The sequence below is a fragment of the Oryctolagus cuniculus genome, chromosome 7, assembly GCF_964237555.1.
Source record: "Oryctolagus cuniculus chromosome 7, mOryCun1.1, whole genome shotgun sequence".
NCBI lineage: Eukaryota > Metazoa > Chordata > Mammalia > Lagomorpha > Leporidae > Oryctolagus > Oryctolagus cuniculus.
Genome location: NC_091438.1, coordinates 51,518,664 through 51,531,878, shown reverse-complemented (window position 1 = coordinate 51,531,878; position 13,215 = coordinate 51,518,664). Strand labels below are relative to the sequence as shown.

The 13,215-nt window shown below is 39.1% G+C and overlaps 1 protein-coding gene across 5 annotated transcripts in view; it reads right to left on the bottom strand.

Annotated features, from left to right (window-relative positions):
- Positions 1–13,215, bottom strand: part of TBX15 (T-box transcription factor 15) — a 142,928-nt gene that overhangs the window by 50,706 nt on the left and 79,007 nt on the right. For all 5 annotated transcript variants that reach the window (XM_051858756.2, XM_002715697.5, XM_008264587.4 and 2 more), the window contains 2 exons: positions 6,451–6,664; positions 1,184–1,285 (listed from right to left, as the gene is read on the bottom strand). In XM_051858756.2, coding sequence (XP_051714716.2) covers positions 1,184–1,285; positions 6,451–6,551 — 203 coding nt within the window. In that variant the 5' untranslated portion in view covers positions 6,552–6,664. The remainder of the gene's footprint in view (positions 1–1,183; positions 1,286–6,450; positions 6,665–13,215) is intronic.

Below are 13,215 nucleotides of genomic sequence, written 5' to 3'. Positions count from 1 at the left end.
ATTAGTGTTGGCCTTCCCCACTCATTTCTCATCTCCAAATCATCAGTGTTGGGTCAGGTCCTTGATCCCCAAATACTTCAAAAACAAGCCATGATTCCATGATTTGATGGAAACCTTGAGATATCTAAGAAACTGCTACTTTTTTCTGATGAGAACTACATATGAGGAAACTTCAGGAAACTCCATGGAAAATGCATATTATGAAACTATGAATAGATTTAAAAATAGATTTAAAAATTTTTGCCTCAAGATAAGTTGATCTTTTTTTCTATTCTATTTTTTACTTGAGAGGAAGAGACAGAAAAATAGAGAGGGTTCCTGTCCACCAATTTACTGCCCAAATGCCTACAATGGCCCCTGGATAGGGCCAAAGCCAAGACTGGGAACTCAATCCAGATCTCCTACATGGATGGCAGGAATACAAATACTTGAGTTATCACTGCTTCCTCCCAAAATCTACATTAGCAGGAAGCCAGGATCAGGAACCAGAGCTGGCTATCAAACCCTAGTACTCTGATATGAGATACAAGTGTCTCAACCACTAGAATAACCCCTTGTCCCAAACTTATTTTTTAATTCCTTTTCCACAAACTTTTTAAGTATCATTGTATGAATCACCCAAGAGACATGGAGACTACATTTTTAATGACTGAGGGAAAGTTATTTACAAACTTATGCAGAACTCATGTTAAGAATAATAATTCTCCTTAAGTAAATGTTCTTCTTAAGTCTTACCCGAGTATATTCTTCTTCCCCATCACATTCAGGGTGATCCATTAGAAATATGATTGGATTTATTCCACTGGTCTGCTTCTCCTTATGCTCTCCAAAATGAATCATCCCTACTCACTTGGCATTCAGAAGTCAAATCATTCAGTAGGCTAATCACTTTCAATGTTAATTAAATTAATTTTAGGCTGAAGAGCTATATGATTTGGGGGAGACAATATACAACCCCATTCTATTCAGAGACAAAGGGAGACTGCCAGGCCAAATTGTTACTGAATTCGGCTTGCCTACCTTCACTTCTTTCTGCATGGTGCTCTGCCACAGGCCATTTGTATATCCTCCATTTCATGTTTCCTGTACAGTATGCATGCTAAAATGTTTCATCTAATGACTTTAAAAACTATTTTGGTATGCTGGTGATGCCCACAATTCCATATCTCACAGTCATTCTTACCTGTATCTTTTATTGTCCACAGGTACAATGTCCATTGCTATATAGTACTGCTGGTGTGGATCTAGGCCAGTGATTTTTACTCTCATGGCAGGAAACATCCTCCTATGAAGGGAAATAAGGTAGTGAACTCAGCAATCAGAGAGGTAGAAGTAGTAGAGGTAAAATATTGAAATGCACCTTCTTATAAGATACTCTAGACTCATTACTATCCAGTGCACTCTAATTCTCAAAGTTGGCTCGTTGTTTGCACTTTGGAAATTATAAAATAAGTTAGAGACTTTTATTGCTGAAACAAACATATCTCTTTAATATAAATTGGCCAATTTGAAGATTCATACATTCAAAGGGCTCATACAATACAATGCTCCATGTTTCTAGTTAATCTTTAACATAATATATGTATATGTAGGTGTTTGTGTGTATGTGTATATCCACATATATAGTTCCTGTTAACTATAATCATCTTAAAGATAGATATGGTATCTTATACTCTACTTATTGTAAAGTGTAAATTTGTAAATTGCAGTTTATTGTATGTGATCATAAAATGCTTTTGACTGACTGATTTTATTTGAAAATGACCACTCTGATAATAATTTCTCTAGAAAAGAAGAAAAAGAATAAGGTGCTACCAGTCCCCAAACAAAGGGCCACCAAAGGTTATTTTTTATGCAGAAAACTGAAGGAAAAAAAATCTGCAAGTTCTCAGGCTGTCAACGTGTGTGTCAGAGGAAGGACCCTGTGGAATGGGGAGCAAATACCAAATGAATTCTAGTGGCCTCTGGGCAATACCTTGTTTCTACCACAATGGCTTGTTAAACTCGCCAAAGCAAGTGAGGTCAGGATATGGAACTTTACAACTTCTCTCATAATTGAAGAGAGGAGGAGAGGCAGCAGACCAAAAGAAGTATTGAGTTTCAGCAAGTCCAGAATAAAGTTCACCATTCTTCGGTAACCATGAGAAAAAAAGAAAAACATCTAGCTTTTTTTCAATCAGGCCAGACATAAAAAGTTCTCAGTTCAAAAATTTGGATTTCCATGAATGTGCTGTAGGGTATGTGTACACAAAATACGGCATTAAGCTTAACCATCTGGGGCTAGTTAGTTGAGCTGGGCAGAGCACGGTGCTAATGAGGTCAAGGTCACAGACTTGATCCACATATGGCCTAATTGGCTTTGCCCCATTTCATGGCCATAGACCATACCCTGACCCCAGGCAGCCATGTTGCAAGTGTGTACTTGTTGCTTATAGGAGAGACTTTCTGTACTAGTGTCACACTCACTACTCATCCAGCAACAGCAACATAAAGACCAAATATACCCTGGCATGTGGTCAATGACATCACAGTCATATACGAGCAAAAGCACAGAGGCTAATTATTAATTAGAAAGCCCCATATTTTAGTCTTATATTGGGCTAATGAAATTTTGATGGTGAACTACTCATAATGACTAAATCAAATATTCACAATAGATCAGGCACTTTGATCTACATTTTTTTTTTCAAAAATTTGGGAACCCTGGCCTATACACATGTTAGAGCTCAGTAATTCCCTTTTCACTAATAATGATTTCTCATTGTCTTAAATATAAATGATTGGAGGACATCTTGTAGGGAATGGGAAGACAGTTCTCTAAGTCACTGCCTTTGCTAAAGACATGTGGTTCCTTTCAACCACTTATAGAAGCTCTATTGCCTTGTAAGAAATGGATTTCTGTTCTTTGTGGCTTCAAGAAAATGGGTTGAATATTTTAAAAACTGATACTTGCTTTGTCTGGGACAAATATACAAAGCTACCCATCTATTCCTAGTGCCCAAGTTATGATATAAATGAACTGCATGGCTATGGATAAGCCAGTTCAACCTCAGCATCTATAAAACAAAGCAAAGTGACTAGATAATCTCTAAAGTGCCTTCCTGCCTTAAAGTTAATTCTCTTTTTAAAATCTTTGCAACATGCCTATTCTTTATGTCAGTGTTTTAGTACAGAATATTAAGTGCAATCACAACACAACACTCTGGAGAAAAACTAGTCTTTCATAGTTCCCAAAAATAAATGTGTTTGGTTTTAATTTTAATAGCAAAATTTAGGCCAGTTCTTTTGTCTTCCAAATCCATTCAGCCCTACAAGCAGCTCTGTCCGTGGTGCTGATTATACAGCTTGTATTGGTACATTCAAAGATCAAGGGCTCTGTAGACTGCAGTAGTTCTGAATCAACCAGATTATTGGTATGTGAAGTCTATGATGACTAAGATTTTCTCTTTTTGTTAGAGATTTATTTGCTTACTTAAATGAGTTACACGGAGTGTGGAGGAGCAAGAGAGAGAGAGAGAGAAAGAGAGAGAGAGAGCTGTCTCCTACGTGAGAGGCAGGGACCAAAGTTCTTGGAATATTTTCCACGGATTTCCCAGATCCATTAGCACAGAGCTGTATTGGAAGTGTAGCAGCCAAGACTCAAACCAGCACTCATGTGGGATGCTAGTGTCACAGGCCATGGCTTAACCTGCTGTGCCACAACATTAGCCCCTAAAGTGACTAAGATTTCCTAAGTGAGAATAAGAACATGGGGTTAAAATTGAAATGAATACTGTATAGGGAAGAAAATTATGTGAGAAGGAAGAAATTAACCAGGGCAACAGATTCACAGAAGAGAGAGCCCTCTGTATGCTTCTGAGTTGATCTAGACTTATTTGAGCAGTTACATGTAGCAGCAACAACAGCTGCTGAGGCAACCCAATACACAGACAATGAGTGTAGTTTCTAAAGATAAACAATAGATTTTGATATAATTAAAGAACAAACTGTGTGTCTGTGTTGGGGAACAGATTGATATATTCAGGTATCAAGGTGAGTTATTGATTTATTTTTGCAGTATTTCTTTCTTACAGCTGTTTTCACAGGAAATCATAAACTAAATTCACTGGAGTATAGGTAATAAGGCAGCAATATCTGAAACAAGAGTGAGAAATACAGAGACATAATAGTATTGGGGAAAGCATTTACCTAGCATTTAAGACACCAGTTTGGATACCCACATCTCATGTCAAAGTGCTTGGGTTCCTCACCCAGCTATGATCTCAATCTCAGCTTCCTGCTATTGCAGACCTGTAGAGGCAGCAATGATGGCTCAAGTGATTGAGTTCCTGCCATCTAGGTGGGTGATCTGGGGTCAGTTCCTGGCTCAAGGCTTTGGCTCCCAGCTAGGGACTGTTGTCACTATTTGGAGAGTGAACCAGTGGATGGGAGCTTTCTTTGTCTCTCTCTCTCAAAGAAACACTTTTATATAAAAAAAAAAAAAGGCCTAATAATATTCAAGTGAAAACACCAAAACTGAAACATTTTCTAGAAAAAAATCAATTGTAATATTTCTCCTTTCTTATGAAACACTAAAAAAAGTCTCCTTTGAATTACTTTCTTCTCTTCAAAGCCTAATACCACAAAATGTAGAACAAGAGTATACTAAAACCCAAGCACCTAAAAAGAGTTGACATAGACAGTAATTCTCCTTCAAAGTTGCTCCTCCTAAAAAGTCTTTTAATGGTTTTATTCACTATTACAACTTACAGAAGGAAGAAGATTCCAGAAAAGAAAGAAAATAACATTTCAGGCTCAGTTGAACCTCATGCTTTTGTGATATCTTTTTTGTATTTGGAAATTTCTACATCATGTAGATGAACTGGATCCAATCAAAATGTTATTTCACTTTAAATAGCCATTTTCATGAGAACAACTTATGAGCAGTGAGGTAGATCTTTTCTGGTCTGCAGAAGATGTGAGACTATGTAGAGCAGACTGGCTTTGAAAATATGAAAATGGTATAATTATTTTTACTTAATTTCAGTTAGACATTCCTATATGCTCAAGCTTAGTCCAAATTTAGTTTTATCTAAATCATGTTAATTTTGAATACAAAAGCCAAGAACTCAATCATTTCTTAAGTTAGAACTATTGTTTTAGAGCACACAGTTTTATGTAGAATTCTGGAGTGACAATTTACTCCCCTGTGCCTTAGTCAAGTTAACTGACCTCTTTCACCCTTTGCACCCTCATCTGTCTAAAGGGTGACCATGTCTTATTTCATAGGATTCCTATGAAGCTGAAATGGCACAATATTTGCTGAGTGTCCAGCACAAAACAGATAACTAAGAATGGAAAGCTGAGAAAGAACAATAAAGGAGTAACTTAACTAAAAGTGTTTATTTCAAAAGAAATTGTTTTCAAGAGATTCAACTTTTTCAAGATATTCCATGGGTACTATTAAAGTTTTTTTAATAATTTAAAGCTAACAATAAAATACAATAGATCAACAAAAAAGGACTCAGAAGATTCACCAAGCCCAGTTCTTACCCAAAAAAATATTAAAAGCATTTTATTGTTTTAATGTCTTAGAAGATATAAGTTATGGAGCTGGCGCTGTGGCATGGTAGGGTAAGCCTCCACCTGTGGTGCCAGCATCCCATATGGGTGCTGGTTTGAGTCCCAACTGCTCTACTTCCAATCCAATTCTCTGATAATAGCCTGGGAAGCAGCAGAGGATGGCCCAGGTGCTCGGGCCCCTGCACCCCCGTGGGAGACCTGGAAGAAGCTCCTGGCTCCTGGTTGTCGTGGCCTTTTGCAGATTGAATCAGAGGTTGGAAGACTGTGTCTCTCCCTCTCTTGCTCTCTGTAACTCTACTTCTCAAATAAAATAAACAAATAAATCTTTTTTAAAAAGAAGAAGATATGTTATTATTTGCAGAAAAAACTCCTTGAAGATATTGGATAGTGAGGTAACAATTGTTTTAGAAATTAATCTTTTGGCTGTTAAGATACCGTAACTTTTCAGTACAAGGGTACTTCAAAAGGCTTGTAGAAAAATAGAATTTACAAAAATTATTTTAGTATAAAACAATTTTTTATTTCATGCATCATTTTTGCATATCATGAACTTTGATCCTTTGTATACATGAATTTCATTTTTCCCCACCAAAATAAATTTATCTTTAATTCTGTTTTCATGAACTTTTGAGGTACCTTGGATTCACTGAAATAACATTTGTAGTTGTAAAGTGTTTATGAAGGTAGAGGTGATTCAGATTTGAAAGGCTCCTGGAGGAAAATGGTAAAATCACAGCAAATACAATAGGACCACAACCAAGATGTCCAAATGCAGAATGGTGAGTGCAAGTTGCTACCATGAATAAATGTGCCGGGGGAAGAGGGGTGGAATGGCTCCTACTTCTTTCGATTCTTTGAATCTGGTTATTCAGCAGAACTTGTCCTTACCTGCCTGCTTTGGTGATGATCATTTCCGTTCCAATATCGTGGAACCTCTTCCACAGGTCAGCACACTGCAGCTCCACCTGGATCTCCTCCATGGAAGACATGGCAGCAGGCACAGGGCCTGCAGCACTTGAGGCCAGATCAGGGTGAGTGTTGAAGGAGCAGGAAGTCCGCTCGGTGAGTACCTCAGAGTCTGAACCAGTGCTCTGCTCTGAATCTGCAAAACAAACAATCAAGCCTTAGGTGAGAAACCGCTGGGCTGCCCCCACCCCTGGCCCTAAAAGATGGGGGCTGGGGCATGCGGTGGATTGGGGAGAGGGGTGAACAAAAGGAGACTTAAAGCTGGGAAGCTCCAGAGCACGGCACTCAGGGTATTTTATTATTTTTTTTATGGTTTGTTTTTGTGATTTATGACCTTCTTTCAGGTTTCATGTTTTCAACATGACATCTGGCATTTTAGTAAGTTTTAGCAACAGCTGAAAAAAATTGGTCCACAACAGGCAATATAAGAGTACTAATGTCCCATGTTGAAGCAAATGAGGCCAAACAGGGGTATCAAAATAAGTGCTGAATTAAAGTAAAATAATTATTACAGACTTCTGCTCCAAATCTGACTTAGACCATTTCATTTGGGGGAAAAAGAGTCAAAGCTAACAGCAACGAGATCTTTAATTCCGTATCATTCAGCATCAGTGTCCGTCAGCCACCTACTTTTAAACACAGTAGTTTTTCCTCCACTTATATATGCCCTAGTCATCAAAAGTAATGAAAATTTGTTTAGGATCTTTAGAAGCACTTTGTCACATGTTTGAGTAAATGGCTTTTCCTAAGAGTCCGATCAGGCCATTTTGAATGGAGAAAAAGCTTCTGTTCCATATGCAAGTATATAAGCATATGGAAAAGGTTACTTAAAAAAGCGGTTGAAACAAAGGGAATAAATGAGTTCAGGAGACACCTTGATTGGTTTCTGAAGTATGGGAAGAAGGGAGGGGTGATCCAAACAGGAAGGTGGGATTGAGAGCAACCAAATAAAAAGCTGGCATGCTGGGCCAGATGGTCCCTCTCTGTGTCTTCTGTACTTGTGAACAGAAGTGGGACGGGGGACGAGGCAGTGGACTGGTGAAGAAGGCTGGAATAAGATTTATCAGAAAATAGCTGTCTGGAAATTTACTTTTAAGATCCTGTTGCTCAGAATTGTATGTCCTAAAATTTCCAAATTCAGATTAGCTAGAGTGATTTTCTGAAGTCAAGAGATGCTGAAAGCCAAGCCTAAGCACCTATTTCTCTAACCCACCCTTAACATCTAGGACTCTAATTGCTTTCCCTATAAATAGACACATATAAGAATAAGTGTTGGGGGGAGCCGGCACTGTGGCTCCCTTGGTTAATCCTCCGCCTGCAGTGCCGGGTTCTAGTCCTGATTGCTCCTCTTCCAGTCCAGCTTTCCGCTATGGCCCGTGAAGGCAGTGGAGGATGGCCCAAGTGTTTGAGCCCCTGCACCCACATGGGAAACCAGGAAGAAACACCTGGCTCCCAGTTTTGGATCGGCATAGCTCCGGCCGTAGTGGCCATTTTGGGGGTGAACCAACAGAAGGACGACCTTTCTCTCTGTCTCTCTCTCTCTCACTGTCTATCTCTATCTGTCAAATAATAAAAAAAAAAGAATAAGTGTTGGGAACAGCAGCATTTTGCTCTGACAGATCACTTATCAATGCTGCCAACAGTCAGAACTTCTGGGACATAAGTCCTTCACACTCAGAACATGGAAGAAGGATGGGACAGAATGCCGGACCATCTCACTGCCAGCCTCTATTAGCTGTAGCAGTCTCTAGACTTGTGAACAATACATCCCACAGTTTCTTATTTTTATTCCTTCTTGCTTCAACTTTTTCTCTCTCAAACCCAGGCAGCATCTCTGGCAAGAGCATTCCATGACTTTGTCAAAACCAATTAAGAGAAAATTGTCATTTCTTTTTGTCCTCCCCAATCCCTCATACATCATTTCTAAATACATTCATGTTGATGCAGAACTAAAGGAAACTTACAAATCTAGGATAAGTCAGTCCAAAAACTTTAGCTTACCCACAGTCACTAGTCTAGTCACTATCTTTGGGGCGGGGGGAGAATACTTTAAAAGTTTTCTAATTAGGTTTCAGTTGTCTAAGCATATAATTTTATACCTTGGACTAAGTAGCAACTATTTGTTGTTGTTGTTGTTGTTGTTGTTGTTGACAGGCAGAGTGGACAGTGAGAGAGAGAGACAGAGAGAAAGGTCTTCCTTTTGCCGTTGGTTCACCCCCCAAATGACCACTACAGCTGGCGTGTTGCAGCTGGCACGCTGCGCTGATCCAAAGCCAGGAACCAGGTGCTTCTCCTGGTCTCCCATGGGGTGCAGGGCCCAAGCACTTGGGCCATCCTCCACTGCACTCCCGGGCCACAGCAGAGAGCTGGACTGAAAGAGGAGCAACTGGGACAGAATCTGGCGCCCCAACTGGACTAGAACCCTGTGTGCCAGCGCCGCAGGCGGAGGATTAGCCTAGTGAGCCGCAGCACCGGCCTGTGTTCTCTTTCAAGAAGAACCACTTCTCTAAGATGAGAGATACTACAGAGTAACAAATCTGCATCCTAGCCTGATCTCTGTTCCTTTCAGTAGCACAGTCATTGCAGCATCACACACTCAGTCAAATACAATAATTCAGATCCCCTGAGACAAAGATTTCCAAATCCCACTTGTTTCTGTGATAGTCCAAGAGCTCCTCACTTATGAATCTACTGAATTTCTCCAAAACTTCCCAAGACAAGGATTTTTAAAATAACTTTGATCTACTTTTGAGAGTAAAGTGTTATGAAATCTCTTCATCTTAAAGTGCCACAATTATGAAAGAGTTGCAAATAAACACCCTAAGTAGGGCCCAGTAGAAGTTATGGACAAATAATATCTCCAACCTATGTTTAGGAAGAGAGAAAGGTATGAAACGGGATCATTTCGGTAAGTGATAAATATTTAATAATAGCCATATTGAAGTTGTGGTTAGAAGGGGGACTACAGCTGGAGAATCCAGAAATCAACTCTGCTCTTAACTCACTTGTCAACTGTAATAAAATAGGGACTCAAAATGTAACATTAAATGGATTAATGAAGAACCTTAGACAAGTCACTTAACCACAGGTGGCCTATTTCCTCATCATGCAATGGAAGGACTGAACTAAAATCTTGTAGAATCTCTTCCACCTCTAGTGACTTCAAGAATTTAAGAATCCTCTTGAGTGCAAATGATAACTCAGACAACCTCTATAAGAAGCATCAGATTTACAACTGCTTGGGCAAGACAAGTTAAATGAACAAAAAGGCTAGGGACCCAGATTCACATGATCATAGGAGTTAAAGAGTTGAGTGGGTATTCTCAAAGGGTTTACAGTTTCAATCAAATCAATTAGCACCTATCAGCATATGGCCCACGATGAGGTACCATGTGGATAATTAGAAACAGAATCTCAGACCTTGAGAAGTTTCCCAGTTAGTGCTGATTAATTATGTGTTTATTGAGTGCTTATTGTGTGCCCAGCACTGTGCTATACCCTGAAAAATACCAAAGTACATATTAAGACCCCTCTTTAAGGTATTCACAGTACAGACAGAGACAGGGAGCCTTCACAAATAATCAGAAATCAACACAAATAATTAGCTCCCCAGTTTCCCACAACATTACATATCACATCCTATTTCTCATAGAAATTCAAAACAGAGAGGAATCTCGGGGAGTCAGAACAGTCTTGGGAAACTTCTAGTTACTAGAAAGGAAACAGACAAGTCTGTGGAGGAAGAGTAGTATGTGCCCAGGAAACGCATTTTCAAAGGTAATTACTCCCTCACAAAATGGAGCTCAGTGCTTTTATATACTGAATATATGCACCAGCCCACATTTGCAGTAACATGAATGTACCATGCAATTATCCATTCTCAACTATTTCTTAGATGCGATAATTCAGAATGAACATTATACTTTGCACAGTAATTTTAAAACCTCTACGGGAGTTAAGGCCACCTGTAAGGTAAGCTATCCTACAATGTCCCTAAAATAGTAATTGCAGAGTTAATACCAATTGCCTAGGTAAAAATAAAGCTTAACCTTTTGTAAAAATACATTTCTAAATCATAGTTATATAAAATATTTAAGCTAACCAGATCAACAATTTTAACTATTAATCAGAATGTGTAATCAGGTTAGCTAAATTATGAATATAAGAAACATAGATGGTTATTTTAATCAAATAACATCTATCCAGAAATACAGTAAGTTCCTTGAAAATCAAAAATACCTCTGGTTTTGAGTTTCTTTATTCTTGGAAATTCGTGACTCCCTGTTTTTAAAAATTAACCATTAGGAACTCACTTGAATGGCCCAGAAATATTTCTTAACTATAAAATTCCTCACTTTCTATCTCTAGCCTATTTTGCTTTGACAATACTAAGTTCCCACAGACAGTTGTTTAGTTTAGAGTAAGCTCAATTCTCAAGCCATGGCAATGATAGCAGTAATAAAACAGCTTCTTAATTCTTGATTCATCTTTCCAGCCCATAGGGATGCAACAACATATAAATTTCTGTCTATTTTGTGGGTAAGGAAATTGAGACTAAGAGAAATTGAAAAGTGCAATGTAGCTCTCTGCCTTCCTATCAAATGATCAAATCTTCCCAAAATCTTACCATGTTCAACTTTGATCAGTGCAACCAATAACTCTGAAACAACCCTCAACTGTTTTAACCACTCCTACAACTGAAATGGCTTAAATATGTTTGATCTTGGGCAAGTCACATAACTATTCTGGTCCCCAATTTCCTTAATCTTTATAGCACAGCACATGCACATTTAATTAGAGGTGCTATACCCCTTTAACTTTAATGTTTAATGGATGCATTAGTAATGCAGCTGAGAGACCACCAAATCTAACAAGAGCAAACCAACCACAATCTGTTTCAGTTACATAAATAGAAAATACCTACATTGCAAAAGGTTTCATTTTAATGACACTTAGTATCAAAATTAGACACTATTAAAGCATATTTTACAGTGTTCTAGGTTTTCTGCATCTCCACTGAACAGATAATTCTGAGGAATCATTCTTCACTATGGTGAGTAAAGCATGCTTACATCTTTGGTTCTGTTAGTTACCAGCAGTGGGATTTCTGAATGTCTCTTTGGCTTTCTGGACCTGTTTCCTTGTCTTTACTAGCATGAGCTGGGTCTAAGATATTGTCCTGATCAAAAAGTACATCTTAATGATAAGGCACAATCTGATGATTAGGTTTATAACTATTATTGACTATGAACAGTGACATGAATATAAGCTCATAAGAGCTATCCTATGCAAACAGTTTAATGGTCAACATCTACTGAGCTCCTACTGCGTGTCAGGCTCTCTGCCTACACTTTGAACACATAACAAATTTAACATATAAAACTAATAGTTATTGCTATTACCTACATTTTTATATTATTGAGGACAAAATCCAGATTACATCAGTTCTACTGGCTAAGGATTTCAAGCACGTAAAGACTACATCTTGGGCCAGTGCCGCGGCTCAATAGGCTAATCCTCCACCTAGCAGCGCCGGCACACGGGGTTCTAGTCCCCGTCAGGGCGCCGGATTCTGTCCCGGTTGCCCCCCTTCCAGGCCAGCTCTCTGCTATGGCCCGGGAGTGCAGTGGAGGATGGCCCAAGTGCTTGGGCCCTGCCCCCCATGGGAGACCAGGAGAAGCACCTGGCTCCTGCCTTCGGATCAGCATGGTGCACCGGTTGCAGCACGCCAGCCGTGGCGGCCATTGGAGGCTGAACCAACGGCAAAAGGAAGACCTTTCTCTCTGTCTCTCTCTCTCTCACTGTCCACTCTGCCTGTAAAAAAAAAGACTACATCTTGTTGCATTTTTATTTCTTCTTTGCACAGAATGGGTCATATATTGGTGGGAAAAGTAAAACAATATGGAAATTTCACACACAAAAAAATGGATCTACCATATGACCCAGCCATCTCACTTCTTGGAATATATCCAAAGGAAATGAGGTCAATATATGAAAAAAAATACCTGTACTACCATGTTTATTGCAACCCAATTCACAATAGCAAAGACATGGATCAACCTAATGTTCATCAACTGATAACTAGATAAAGAAAATGGTATTATATACAATGGAATATTACTCAGCCTTATAAAGAATGAAATCCTGATATTTATAACAAAGTGGACAGAATTGGAGATTATTATATGAGGTGAAATAGGCCAGACACATAAATATAAATTCCTCATGTTTTCTCCCATATGTGGAAGTTAATACATACATAAAGTGTAAAATACATGTTGATGTCATGTTATATGGTATATGGAGTTATAAATGTTATAATCACTGACCTGTACTCTCTGTACTGCAACATACTCTTCCTCCAGAAAAATGGTATCATATATATGTATGTGAAGCCCACACATGACGTTAACATGGCAAGGGGCCAGCACTGTGGTGCTGCAGGTTAATCCTCCACCTGCAGCGCAAGAGTCCCATATGGGCACCGATTTTAGTCCTGGCTGCTCCTCTTCTGATCCAGCTCACTGCTAATGGCCTGGAAAAGCAGAAGAAGATGGCCCCTGCACCCACATGGGAGACCTGGAGGAAGCTCCTGGCTCCTGGCGTCAGAGCGGATCTGCTCAGCTCTGGCCATTGTGGCCATTTGGGGAATGAACTAGCAAATGGAAGACTCTTCTCTCTTTCTTT